The following is a 13,021-nucleotide window of genomic DNA, read 5'->3' as shown; positions in this document are numbered from 1 at the left end:
TTTTAATTTATAAAATCTGTAACTTTTATGGTTAAATGATTTTAATTAAGGGATACTGTGATGTTCTGAGCTTGTTTTTTTGCTTGCAGACATTTCATTACTTGATTAGGTAACATTATCAGTGCTATTGAGTCAGGGGTTTGCTCTTGGTAGTGCCTTGCCAGTGTGAATAAGGGTGTGGTTTTCTCCTTCTTCCTTGATTAAGGTAGTGTTTTCTGCTTGTCTATCTTTTGTTAATCCCTGCTTATCTGGATATAGGCCTCTGGAGATGTTTTCTGGTGTTATTTCTTTCTTAGCTTTTTTACTGTTTCTTTTGAATGGCGTGTAAATGTGGTTTAGCTCTACAAGTCTGTTATTTGTAATTGGATTTTGTTCAGGTATTTGTTTAACTGATAATTTCAAATGTTTTATTCTAATAGGAGGAAGAGGAATGTGAAACCTTTGAGCTAAGCAGCGAATATGAGGAACTGATAAAGTTAAAAAGAAGTGGTTCAATTCAACCAAAGAACCTAAAGAAAAAATTTGAAAAAATTGGACAATTATCTGAGGAAGAAACACAAAAAAAAATCGAAGAAGAGAGAGCAAGGAGGAGAGCTATGGATCAAGAAATAAAAGAAAGAGAAGCAGAGAAATTTCAAGAGGTATGCTATTTTTTAAGTATATAGAGAAATAATTTGTGGCCTGGGAACATAAATGAAAATAAACCTGTTTTTATTTCATGTGCACAAAGTACCAGTCAGTTTCCAGATACAATTACGAGTTCTGCATTTAAAGGCCTATTGGCTTAAGCTCGTAAAATAAATAAAAACCTGGCTTTTAGTGACTTAATTTGCTTTTTTCATTTTTATTTTAAACAATTTACATGCCGCACTGATTTTCTCTGGGAGTTCAAGGCAATATATATATTCTATTTTTCTATTCATTTATATTCCAGAACATCCCTGTGAAATATATTGGTATGAGAAAAAAATGATTGAGTCAGAATCATTCAGTTGATTCTATGAATTTAAAACCTTTTCATGTTTAAGATGACTAATAAATGTGTATTTGAACTCTGCAAATTAATATTCCCAAAATATGAATTGTGTAGCCTTAAGAGAAAGGTTGTACTGTGTACAAATCTGCAATTCATTCTTTCAAGATGGTACACTGTTCAATCCAAATTCCTGAAAACCTCATTTTTTCTGTTCTTTGAATTCTTGCAAGAATTACCTTTTCAGCTATAGAATAAACCCATATTAATGTCTATGTGGACATTTATTTTGTATAAGATTTTGCATAGTATGTACACCCAAAGCATGTATTATTTCCACCTTTTTGCTCTGTACTTGTTTAAGGGACTGAGTTTAATCTAATCCACTGACTCTTCCTAAAACTTTTTTTTTCTTAAACCAATTATCATATCTTTATTTCTTTTGTCTTGAAGATAAGCAACTAGGTTTTTATTGAGGTACGGCAATTATTGTGAACAGTATTCTGATCACTCAAAAAGATTAGACAGTACTCTTGAATGGGTACTTTAACGGAAGCATAATGAAAGCTTCAGGTGGTCTTTTTCAGTTCTACTTTTGTTTGAAATGGAACATTAACATAGAATTTATAAGGGATTAAAGATTTGGAACAATACCCAATGTACCATGTTTTCCCGAAAATATGACATGTCCTGAAAACAAAGCCATGCCGTATTTTTCGGTTAAGCCCCCCCCCCAAAAAACAAGCCCCTTGGACAACCTCCATTCCTGCCAGGCAGAGCACCACTCACCAACCTAGCAGTATCCCAGACACCAAGCCGTGGGAACCGGGGGGGGGGGGAGGCGCTCATGTTGTGTGGCGCCTTCAGGATACTACTAGTAGCACTATTCCCAGCTGAAAGGGGGTTGCTGGGCAGCTGCTCTCTTGCAAGTGGGCTCCCGAAGAGCCAGGCACAGCCTCAGGGGCGAATGGATGTATTGTGCTGTTGCAGCAGCACAACATAGCAGCTATGAGATGACCACGCTCACGAGCAGCTGCCTGGCAAACCCCCTTTCCAGTCGGGCACAACGCTGTTCACTGACCTAGGGGTATCCCGAAGGTGCCAAGCCGCGTGAGCACTTGTTCCCCGCCCCTTGGTGCCTTCGGAATACCCCTAGGTCAGTGAATGGCGCTCTGCATGGAAGACTCCCACAACCGTAGAGCATATTCCCAGAGCAGCCACTGCCGGAAGACTCAGCAGGTGACTTCCGGGGTTTGGAAGCCGCAGAAGCCATGCTGGTATGGCAGCAGCGCCCTGGCCCTGCAAGGAGAGCTGGGGTCAGGGCATGGTGAGGCTGGGAGGCACGCGAGTGGGGAGTGGAACAGGCACTCGCGCAATCCCTTCTGCGGCCGTGCAGAGCATCATTTACTGATCTAGGGGTTCCCAAGGCGCCAAGCTGCGGGAGCAGAGGGTGGGGAACAGGCGCTCATGCGGCTTAGCGCCCTCGGGATATCCTTAGGTCAGTGAATGGTGCTTTACCCGGCTGGAAAGGGGGTTTGCCAGGTGGCTGCTCGTAAGTGTGGTCACCTCATGGCTGCTGTTGCGCACTACTGCAACAGCGCAACACAGCTGTTCGCCCCTGAGGCTGTGCCCTGCTCTTCAGGAGCCTGCTCGCAAGAGAGCAACTGCCCGACAATCCCAAAATAAGCCCCCCTCTGATAATAAGACCCAATCCATATTTTGGGGGTCAAAAGAAAATAAGATCCTATCTTATTTTCGGGAAAACACGGTAGTATAACAAGAAAAGGCAACCTTTTAGGCTTATTTGGATTATTTGGTGATTTAAAAAAAAATCATTAGCCGTATATTTGCCAATGTAAGCGGTGTACATAAGTCTTCACATAACATCCACTCATTTAATCAGTTATATAACTGAATGAGGTGGACTTGGAATGAGACCTTGTGGCTGCACTTCTTTCAGCATCTTGGCGATCATGTGATTGCAATTCGGGTGTTTGACAGTCTGCTCACAATTATAGTAAAGTCAATAGGAAAGGGATTACATATGGTTATTATATGATTGAGAGATGCCATAACTGCACAGGATTTTCCAACAGCAGCAACTAGGATGTTATTTGACATTATACCTTATGACTGTCATTTAGCATTAGTTTCTGGTACCAGTTACCATTGTTAAAGTGAGGACTACTTGTATAGGTATTTCAAGTAAAATACTCACTCTAAATATCCTATCTGTAAACACGTTAAACATAAAACATTTGTGTTCAATCTTTTTAAAATACTTAAGCTCAACACTCATTTACAATTCCTTAGCTCCATTCCCAGCTAAGTTTTCTTTATAACTTTATTTCATTTAGAAAACATAGTTACAATTCCCAAAACAGCATATAGAATGTGCTATTCACACATTAATCAAAGCAAATGTATAGCTTTTATATTTCTATCTATCTAGTTTCCATCTAGAACTAGAAATCTAGTTTCCAGAAGTTATCATAACCTATGTATTTCTAATACTTTTTTGTTCAGAACAGTTTTGGCAGATTCAGTAATTTGTATATTCTTTTGATACACAATTTCTGATTGTTGTTGGGTTTTGAAGATTGAAGGTAGTTTCTTCTTAATAAATTTACTTTGTTTTCAGGAAGAAGAAGTTGATGTGAAGCCTGCTGCAAAATGTGAAGCTCCATTCACACACAAAGTTAACATGAAAGCTCGATTTGAACAAATGGCAAAAGCAAGAGAAGAGGAAGAACAGAGGAGAATTGAAGAACAAAAGCTGCTACGTATGCAATTTGAACAGAAAGAAATAGATGCAGCATTACAAAAGGTATTAGTATCTGCTGGATCTCCATAATACACACGTTTTTATTGTAAGCTAATAGGAATTCTTATCTGCAATGGATGTTTATATGGACAAATATTTTATTACATATGTATTCTGCTGTTGACATATCTTTCTGTAGCAGCCACATTAGCGCATTCATTGGAAACATCCTCCCTTGCCTTGTTTAAAAGAAAAAAGCAGCCTAATGAAACTGCTATTCTGCTATGATACTCTGCTACTCTGTTGTTTTAATTCTTTCCTTATTCTTAAAAAGCTTAGAGATGCTCAGGTTTCTCCCTGGCATATTTTATTCTGATTAATCTGGAAGATGACTACCTGTGTCGGTGTTAGGTAGATATTATTCATATCTATCATCTTGCTGCAAATACTAACATTGATTTCCAGCACTTTAGTCTGCTGATCCTTTTTAATTTAGGGAAACAGCTAAAAAAGGTTTCATTAACTCTGGTAACTCAAGCCTTTTGAAATCCGATTATCAATATTAGTTTCTATTTCTTCACAACTTGTGTTAAAATATTCACGTCTGTTTAAATGCAGAAAAAAGAGGAAGAGGAAGACGAGGAAGGGAGTATTGTTAATGGCTCAGTGTATGAAGATGAAGAACAGCAAGCCCGTTCTGGTGCTCCATGGTTCAAAAAGCCTCTTAAAAATGTATCTGTTGTGGACAGTGAACCAGTACGGTTTACTGTTAAAATAACTGGTGAACCCAAGCCAGAAGTTACATGGTGGTTTGAAGGGGAAATGTTGCAAGACTGTGAGGATTACCAATACATTGAAAGAGGAGAAACATACTGCCTTTACTTACCAGAGACCTTCCCGGAAGATGAAGGAGAATATATGTGTAAAGCGGTAAACAGTAGAGGAACAGCCGCTAGCACTTGTATTCTCACTATTGAAAGTAAGAGATAGCACTTCACAGGTTATCAAGTCTTCAGTTCTTGTTCTCTGTTGATCCTCTCTTAACTCATCTTTCTTCTCTTCTCTTCCTTAGCTGATGACTATTAAATATCCTACCATTTCTGGAGCCTTTCTTCCCTTCATTCACTGCATCTATCTTTTTCTCCTGTGGTGGGGCCAAGAAGTTGTCTATCATTCCTCAAGTAGAATACTTTTCAGACTGAAATTCGGGCAATAAAAGTTTGGGTCATTTGACATATAGCAGTGCAATCTACAAATGATGGCTGCTTATTTATGCTATTGTACTGGTCCATGTAATGATGTTCCATAAGGCAAATCAAACTGCATGAAACGGTTTGCCATGTGGTTCTAGAACCTTTCAGTATGCCAACATAAAATATGTCAAACAAAGCACTCTTGAATGTACTAAATGAGAAGAATTGACCAGAAAAATCTTAATTGTATTGTTTGCAACTTTAATTTGATGCCAAAACAACATAGCAAGTTTGTAATTTTTAATCTTTTAGCCAAGACCAATTCATTCTACACAAATGTTTCGATCAGGGCAACTTTGGGGGCAAAAAAGTATGTCCTTTGTTACACTAGCTAAAAGGTAACATAGTATTTAAGTTACACTTTGCTTAACATTTTTCTTTTAAATTGTATGAACAAAATAAAATACAAAATAAAACAAAATAGCAAGACTATTAATGGCTTGAAACCAAATGTATACTATTAAATTATGCATTCAGCTGTAAATTAAGTTCTTTAAAATCAAGTATTTGCTTTTTATATGGTATTAGATGATAGATTTCAGCTCAGTGTTCCAGACAAGATGCTGGGCAAATCTGCATCATATTCAATTTGTTAGCGTAATAGTGGGTGGCTTTTCAATGTGCATCTCATTTTTATAGAACTTAATGAATCATCTCACTACTATTTCCAAACTAAATAACATAGTTTGGAATAACATTATTAATAGAGTTATAAATCTGGAACAGATTAATATATTTTTTTTGGGGGGGGGTCTAAATGAAAAGCAGTTAACTAAATTCCATCACATAATTAAAATATGCACTGGAACTTCATACACATTTTCAAATCTTCCAGTTGGTTTGGGCTTATATTTTAGTTGCCAGAGCAAGTCAGAATAAATTTTTATGCAGGAGATTTGTTTTCTTAAGTATGTACCAAATTACTTATTCTGTATTCAATGGAAGGATAATAAATATATTCTGTTCCTAAAGTTGAATGTTTTCTTCTTTATCAAGGCTGTAGCACTCATCTTTTATAGTTTTCTGGATGTACAAATGTTTTTAAATCCATTCAAAAATTAAATAATGCAAAGGACAATTTTTCATCCATTAGTTTACATTTATTGAGAATTCATACAAAACAGTACAATTAATGTATTTTCATGAGTACATACATTGTCAATAGGCAAGCTCAACACAACATACTGGAAAGCATTGGATTTACCTCACGTCCAAGCTGCATCTGCCTAAGATACTTCCCATCACAGTAGCCTTTAAAAGACAGTCTTCTTTTTTAACACGGGTAGTTTCTGCAGAGAACACTATTCTCAGGACGAAAATGCCTTTCATGCATATTAAGATAAAGTTGCATAAATGTAAGAGTTTGATAGGGTACTACAAATAGAAAAATGGATCTATTGTACATATTCTGTAGGACCCAATGTTTTACTTTATAAAAACCCTAATACACAAAGAAAAATTTAAAATTCTACCCTCAAACTTATGAAATGTATCCCAATTGACAATATTTTTAGAAAAAAGGATTAGTGAATGATACAGCCTACCTATCAAGATCACTGAGGTGTAATTTACAAAACTCTAGATAAAGATTGCTTTTTAACTAGCAAATATCCTATACAGAACACATACCAACAGATAATCTAAAGACATTAGTTGAAATTAAGATGTTCCTCTGTTTTAAAACATTCATTACTTTCATTTAATCCTGGGATTCAATTAGAATTTAGAAATATATTCCTGCTATAACACACAAACTGCACAAGGAAAAACTATCTATGGATTCGGCTCAAAGGTTCCATATTGAGAGTAGAACACTTCAACCTTATCTTTCTGAAAGAAATCGGACAAACCAAAAATAAAAGCTATAGTACAAGAAGATGCCTATAGGTCCACCGAAACAAAAATTATTAACACAGATCTTCACCTCCTACGTCAACAACGTTTCCCCCCTTACACCTCCTGATTTTGACTTAAAATTTCAATGTATGCTGTTTGTTAAAGATGAATAGGAAAAAAACAAGTTTTTTTTATAATGGTGAAACAAAATTCAACCAAGATGAAGCTCTTCAGCATGTAGCTAGCTTTCATATAAAAATTACTCTGACATATCAAAGTATAACCCCCCCCCTAAAATAAAATAAAGTGGCTTGAGGGAATTCAAGTACAACTACTGATTTAGTTGTAAACGCAAGACATATCCCATGCTTGACTATTTAGCAAAGTGTAAACTGATAAATAATTTTTATAATTATCACATAACAAGTTATGGAACATTTATGGTCAAGCAAATAGCACTTTAAAGAATGAGAAGCGATAAAAACAGGCAAATTATACCCTACACCATTAAGTATGGGATACATTTAAAATCGGTATTGTTTTTGCCAATTTTACCTTCTACATGGAGCCCTTCTATGGTCCATGCTCATCGGCTCACCAGGGCCATACACTCAAAGGAATCCTCTTTATTGGAAGTAACTATCTCAGGACCTGATTTTATGAGCTATGATTTGGTGCTTGCAGCATCTTCAGCACTGTGTGTGAAAATGAAGGCAGGGTTTTTGAATATTTTCCTTTCATGCACAGAAAAGCAGGACTTTCGATAAAATCAAAACATTTTATTAAGTGACAAACAAAAACTGATGGTACTGCCTTAAAATTGTCTATTTAAACTGAAAATTAAGCTACCTAGGTAAGTCATATACAAAACATTTTAAAACTAGCAAAAATATACAGCAATTCAGCTGAAATAGCAAAGTAGGAAGGAAATTGCTATAAAAAGAAAAGATCTGCCAAACTTGTTAACATCACTGGCACAATATTTTTTTAGAACTATTTTGCAAAAGTAAAATCTCACTTTTCTTTTCCTTCTGCATGAAATAATCAAGCTACATTAATTTATGGTTTATGGTGTATCATCTTAAGATTGAGAGAAACATACAGTATATTCGAATACGTAGTATTTGGGTATAACATCCACATTATAGAAGCATTTGTGAAGGCTGTTGAAGTTCTGACCAAGATTTCCTGTATCTTGAAAAAATATTTTATATTCATTTGTAACAACTATTGAGGGAAAGTAGTAAAAGTGACTTACTCAAAAATTATTGCAGCAATCCACTTATCTTTAAAAAAAATAAAGATACACATTTACCCAGAAATGTAAATAATTGTTTCAGAATTCTCATTGGAATGAAACCATGAATAGCAGAATACATTTGGGAAAAGATATTGGCAGATTGCTTTTGAATACACAAGCACAAAAAAATTCTCACAGGGACAACATTGATATACTGAAATATGTATTTATACACTTCCTTAGGTTGTGCTTACCTGTGCTTTTTGCAGCAGAACCTAAGGTGGAAGATCTGGGAAGGCACTGTGAAGTATAAATAATTGCACTGTTTGCAATTAATAAAGATTTTATACTTTAAATGAATCAAAATCAACAGCCTCCATTTGGTGAATGATAAAGAATCAGGTGAATGTTTGTTCTGTTTAGTTAATAACTACACCATTTTCCAATAAGCTACAGATTTAACATGCAAAATATTTAAGAGACTTCATAACCTACTTCTCTATATATTTATTAACTTCTAGTAGTCTTTTCAAAATGTAAATCCTAAACTAAACTTGAATAAAAAAAAATCCCTCCTGATTCTACAGTAGAACAAATGCATTTCTAATTATTTTTGCAATAATACTACTTCATTTTAGACCACATTCAGTTCTTCTCTTGCAGCCACTCTAAGTGAACACTCCAAAACAACAAAATGATTTTCTAAAGATAAGGCTAATAAAGATTTAGAAAAATAGCATATAGCTGCATCACTAAATATATGCAGACAACTGAAGACAAAAACAACTTCCTCCTGACAAGCATTTTTAAATGTTAACAATTTATAAGTTGATATCTGAATATATCTCATTTCTGAAACCCTAATGAACAATGTTAGTTCATTGATGAATTCTTTAGCTAAAGCTAAATATCTCAAAATACTTACCCATACACACACATATTTATGCATATCTAGGTATCTGATTAAACAACCAATTGTAATTTTCTAAAATATCAGCACTGTATTTTATTCCAACATAATATTCACACAGGTATGGCATTTGCATTATGTGGAACACTGACAAAAAGATACTGTTGCAGTTCATCATTTTGTCACTCTGATGTACTTACAGTGCAATGCTCCTTGAAGGAACAATCAAGGATGATACACAGCACAGTCCTCCTCACCCCTACAGAGCTAGTTCTATACTGGCTGGATCAAACCTGCACTTCAACAGACAATGGCAAGACAAACTGTATTGCATGTAATCTAATATATGCAAAAAAGCAAACAGTGGATTTTAACAGAACACCAATTTTCAATTAGAATTATTAAAAGTAAAACGTATGATAGAGACTTTTCAAACATAACTTAAAAACTAGTCTTTCAACATTTAAAAACAAACCTTATCTGAAAAAACCTTTTTTTTCATTAAGCATTCCAAGACTCAAACAGCATGTTTCTACAACAAATGCAGTTTTATAACTAAAAAGCATAATCATCCTTACTACACTGAATTCTATAGCAAAGTGCTTCAAACCAACCGCTTAGCACATTTTATTTTTCTAGATAACTGATTTTAATAATGTGTCTGGAAAATATACTAAAGAATTAAATCATACATAAAACAAATGTTAACTATAGCAGCTATACGGGTCTAGGACAGTGGTCATGAATAAAAAAGAAATTTCAACTGTTAATGCAGAAGTATGTCAAGAAATACCTTCACATACATGCAATTTTTACACAAGTAGAAAGAGAGGAAGATATCAGAATGCTAAATAGTAACATACAATCACAAAAGAGATCCCTATATAAACCTATTCTGGGGAAATACCAACATCAAGCCTGAACTTAAAAGAGAGGGGAAAAGTCTTACTTGTGTACATGTACAGAATTACTAAAAAAAATATTGTTGAATTCTCTTGAGTACCCACATATCCAACTTACCAACACAGGAGGTTTCATATTATTTATTGCAAAGCACAAAAACAAGCATTTAAAAGTGATCAAGTATACATTGAAAAAGTACATTTATATCACAAAGCATTGACCACATAATAGTTGCAAATACATTTGCTGGAATGTGTACATCTACACTAATGTACTAAAAACAAACCAATTTCCATTTCTACACAGAAATATTACCTCCTATCAGTTGTGATAGATATTTTGTACATTTCAAAAAAACACTATTTTTAACCAAACAAAATTATGATCTTCATCAAGGCGTCTGCATCCATACATTTAACAAAGGTTTTTTTCCCCCACATAATGAAGCAAATACTGTATTGTCCACTTCTTATTATTGGCCCTGTGCGAAGAAATACATAAGAAATACACAAAAAGTTAAAGAAAATATTTTTTAAAAAATTGCGCTAACTCAGGACTGAAGCCTTTAAGAAAGAAAATTTGGTTAATGCAATGGTGGTGGCTTCCTGCATGGCTTTCAAAAACCCTGAGGAGAAATTTTTAGATCACAAACACTGAATGTATGCAAAGACAAACACAGATCTCCAGTTAAAAGAGCATTAATTCATTTGCAGTTATGTTTTATCAGGAAAAATGCATACTTCAGAAAGATAGCTATGTGGGAGACATGCAAAAACAAACAAAATTCCACCCCACAAAAATTGAAAAGTATCTCACTAAAGTATTAGCTAAATAATTCAAGACTGTTTACCTGTGGTGCTGGAGGATGTTGTGGCATTCCTTGTGGACTTGTCTGGGCATAATAAGCTGCCTGCTGTCGATAGTACTCAGCCCATGCTGCACTGTAATCTGGCTGACCTGCCGGTGGGGCTCCAGTTGGAGCTGGAACAGCTTGACCTAGAACAAATATAGATTACACAACTCCGGTGCCATAAAAGGGGCAGAAGGAAGGTCAAAATAATCTCATTTCTAACGAACATTACCTTGCTTCTTGTAATATTCCTCCCAAGCCTTTGAATAATCTTGTGGCTGCCCTTGTTGACCTGCAAAACCCCCCACATTTTAATGTAAACACAGCTCCCATGTATAAATTACAGTCAAGAATACAATGGAAGAGTTCTTTGCTGTTTTCTTTTGATGTATAGTGAAAATCAGAAAATATTAAAATCTAATATTATAATTTTTGTTGAGTTTTTAATAGATGTAAAATTTATTAATTTGATTTAAATTTTTATACAGTAGTCTTATCTGTTTGCTCAACATAGGTATTCATCCAAACCAGCTTGCATAATCCAACCTATTTTCACTAGTTTGAAAATGCTTGGAAATGTATCCCATATTCTACGCAAGTGTGTAGAAAAACTATTCTCATTATATGATTTATAATATATGGAGGACGGACGTCCTAAGTGAACTTGCCCTGAAATCTGTACCCAGGAGTATGTGCTCTCTTCCTTCTAAATATGAAAACATCATATTTTTTTAATTTTTTAAATTAAAATACGCTTAATACTTAGGTTGACTTAGGTTGACTTTTGTTTTTGAGGACTTCCTTCTAAATATGAAAACATCGTATTTTTTTAATTTTTTAAATTAAAATACGCTTAATACTTAGGTTGACTTTTGTTTTTGAGGACTAGCATGTATTAAAAGAATGCAAAATAGCAAACAGCGTTCAGCAACCATAAAGCTGCTTTTAAGTCAACTTATTACTGATTAATCTTATTTTTAATTAAAAATTGTAAATGTTTTCCTATATTTAATATAAACAATAAAAGAAAATGGATAAAGAGAAACTTTTAAGGTACATATGGGTCAGTCATTCTGTATTTAAGAAAGTAAATAGAGAGTAGAGTACAGGTTTAAAATAATATTAATCTCAATTCTTTATTCATGTCAAATTGCTATGCATTTATTTTCAGAATAAATTCTGTGAAGGATATTAACATGTTGAGATAATGTCCCAAAAGTCATGTAGATACCTTAATATGAATACATTTATTTCTATGGCTTCAGTTTTTCCATTATTACCCCGTTTCCCTGAAAATAAGCCCTCCCCAGGTAAGCCCAATTGGGCTTTTGAGCACATGCACTAAAATAAGCCCTCCCCCAAAAATATTGCAACACAGCAGCAGCCATGAGGTGACCATGCTCGCCGCCTCCTGCATTTCAAAAATAAGACCTCCCTAAAAATAAGGCCAAGTGTTTATTTCCGGGGTGGGGTGGGGTGTGTGTTTCCAAAAGAAAATAAGATCCTGTCTTATTTTCGGGAAAACACGGTATTAATTCTGGTTCTTTGGACTATATATAAATTGGTATCTAAAACCAATTTAGGCAGCATGCTTAACATCAAAAAGGCATTATATCTGACAATCATGAATTTTCCTACCCTACCTACTTAAATTTAGCTTGAAGCGAATTGTTCTATATGTGATGAAAATTTGTGGAATACAATGCTTCAAAACTAAGACAATTCATATCGTGAAGACAGTCACAATTAGAAAAACGAAGGGCACAAAAAGAAAAATGGATGTATTTTCTAATCCTATTAATTCCAATTCTGAATCTATCAAAACTAGTTACAAGCAACATTTTATTGGGATAGACACATTAATTGTAACTAGAGGGGATGTCACCTCTGTGACAATTGTCTATAACATAGTATACTGTTGTCAAAATAGATTGCCTAATCTATACTAATCTCATTGGAGAAAGGACAAAACTAAAAAAATAAATTTTTATTTATAAAAATAAAAATTATATCATGCTAATTTGAACCTTAAATAATTAGTATTTAAGATTCAGTGTTATAAGGTTAGAAGGAATTTAGAAGATATATAATTAAGTGCTTCAAAAAAAATTTAACCAGTGCCAAATTGTAGCAAAACTCAATGTGGTAAATGGAAATGCATACAGCATTTAGTACAGAATATCAAAATCAGGCATGCAGGTTATATTTTCTTATTGTGCTGTGAAAGTAATTTACACTTGAAATCTCTTGCATCTATTAAAAAGGAAATTAGATTGATAACAGTTTGGCAAT

The 13,021-nt window shown here is 34.4% G+C and overlaps 2 protein-coding genes across 13 annotated transcripts in view; one reads left to right on the top strand and one right to left on the bottom strand.

Annotated features, from left to right (window-relative positions):
• The window catches only part of NEXN (nexilin F-actin binding protein), a 32,674-nt gene extending 27,633 nt beyond the window's left edge, over positions 1-5,041 (top strand). For 5 of the 6 annotated variants that reach the window (XM_032218033.1, XM_032218031.1, XM_032218036.1 and 2 more), the window contains 3 exons: positions 420-641; positions 3,615-3,800; positions 4,356-5,041. In XM_032218033.1, the coding sequence (XP_032073924.1) occupies positions 420-641; positions 3,615-3,800; positions 4,356-4,727 (780 nt within the window). In that variant the 3' untranslated portion in view covers positions 4,728-5,041. The remainder of the gene's footprint in view (positions 1-419; positions 642-3,614; positions 3,801-4,355) is intronic. The other variant, XM_032218035.1, reaches the window with a different exon arrangement.
• Positions 5,042-7,407: 2,366 nt separating this feature from the next.
• The window catches only part of FUBP1 (far upstream element binding protein 1), a 29,362-nt gene continuing 23,748 nt past the window's right edge, over positions 7,408-13,021 (bottom strand). For 2 of the 7 annotated variants that reach the window (XM_032218026.1, XM_032218029.1), the window contains 2 exons: positions 10,962-11,021; positions 7,557-10,875 (listed from right to left, as the gene is read on the bottom strand). In XM_032218026.1, the coding sequence (XP_032073917.1) occupies positions 10,703-10,875; positions 10,962-11,021 (233 nt within the window). In that variant the 3' untranslated portion in view covers positions 7,557-10,702. Of the gene's footprint in view, positions 10,876-10,961; positions 11,022-13,021 lie in introns of all 7 variants that reach the window. The other 5 variants (XM_032218028.1, XM_032218030.1, XR_004255462.1 and 2 more) reach the window with 4 other exon arrangements.

The sequence above is a fragment of the Thamnophis elegans genome, chromosome 5, assembly GCF_009769535.1.
Source record: "Thamnophis elegans isolate rThaEle1 chromosome 5, rThaEle1.pri, whole genome shotgun sequence".
Classification (NCBI taxonomy): domain Eukaryota; kingdom Metazoa; phylum Chordata; class Lepidosauria; order Squamata; family Colubridae; genus Thamnophis; species Thamnophis elegans.
This window is presented reverse-complemented; position numbering and strand designations above follow the sequence as displayed.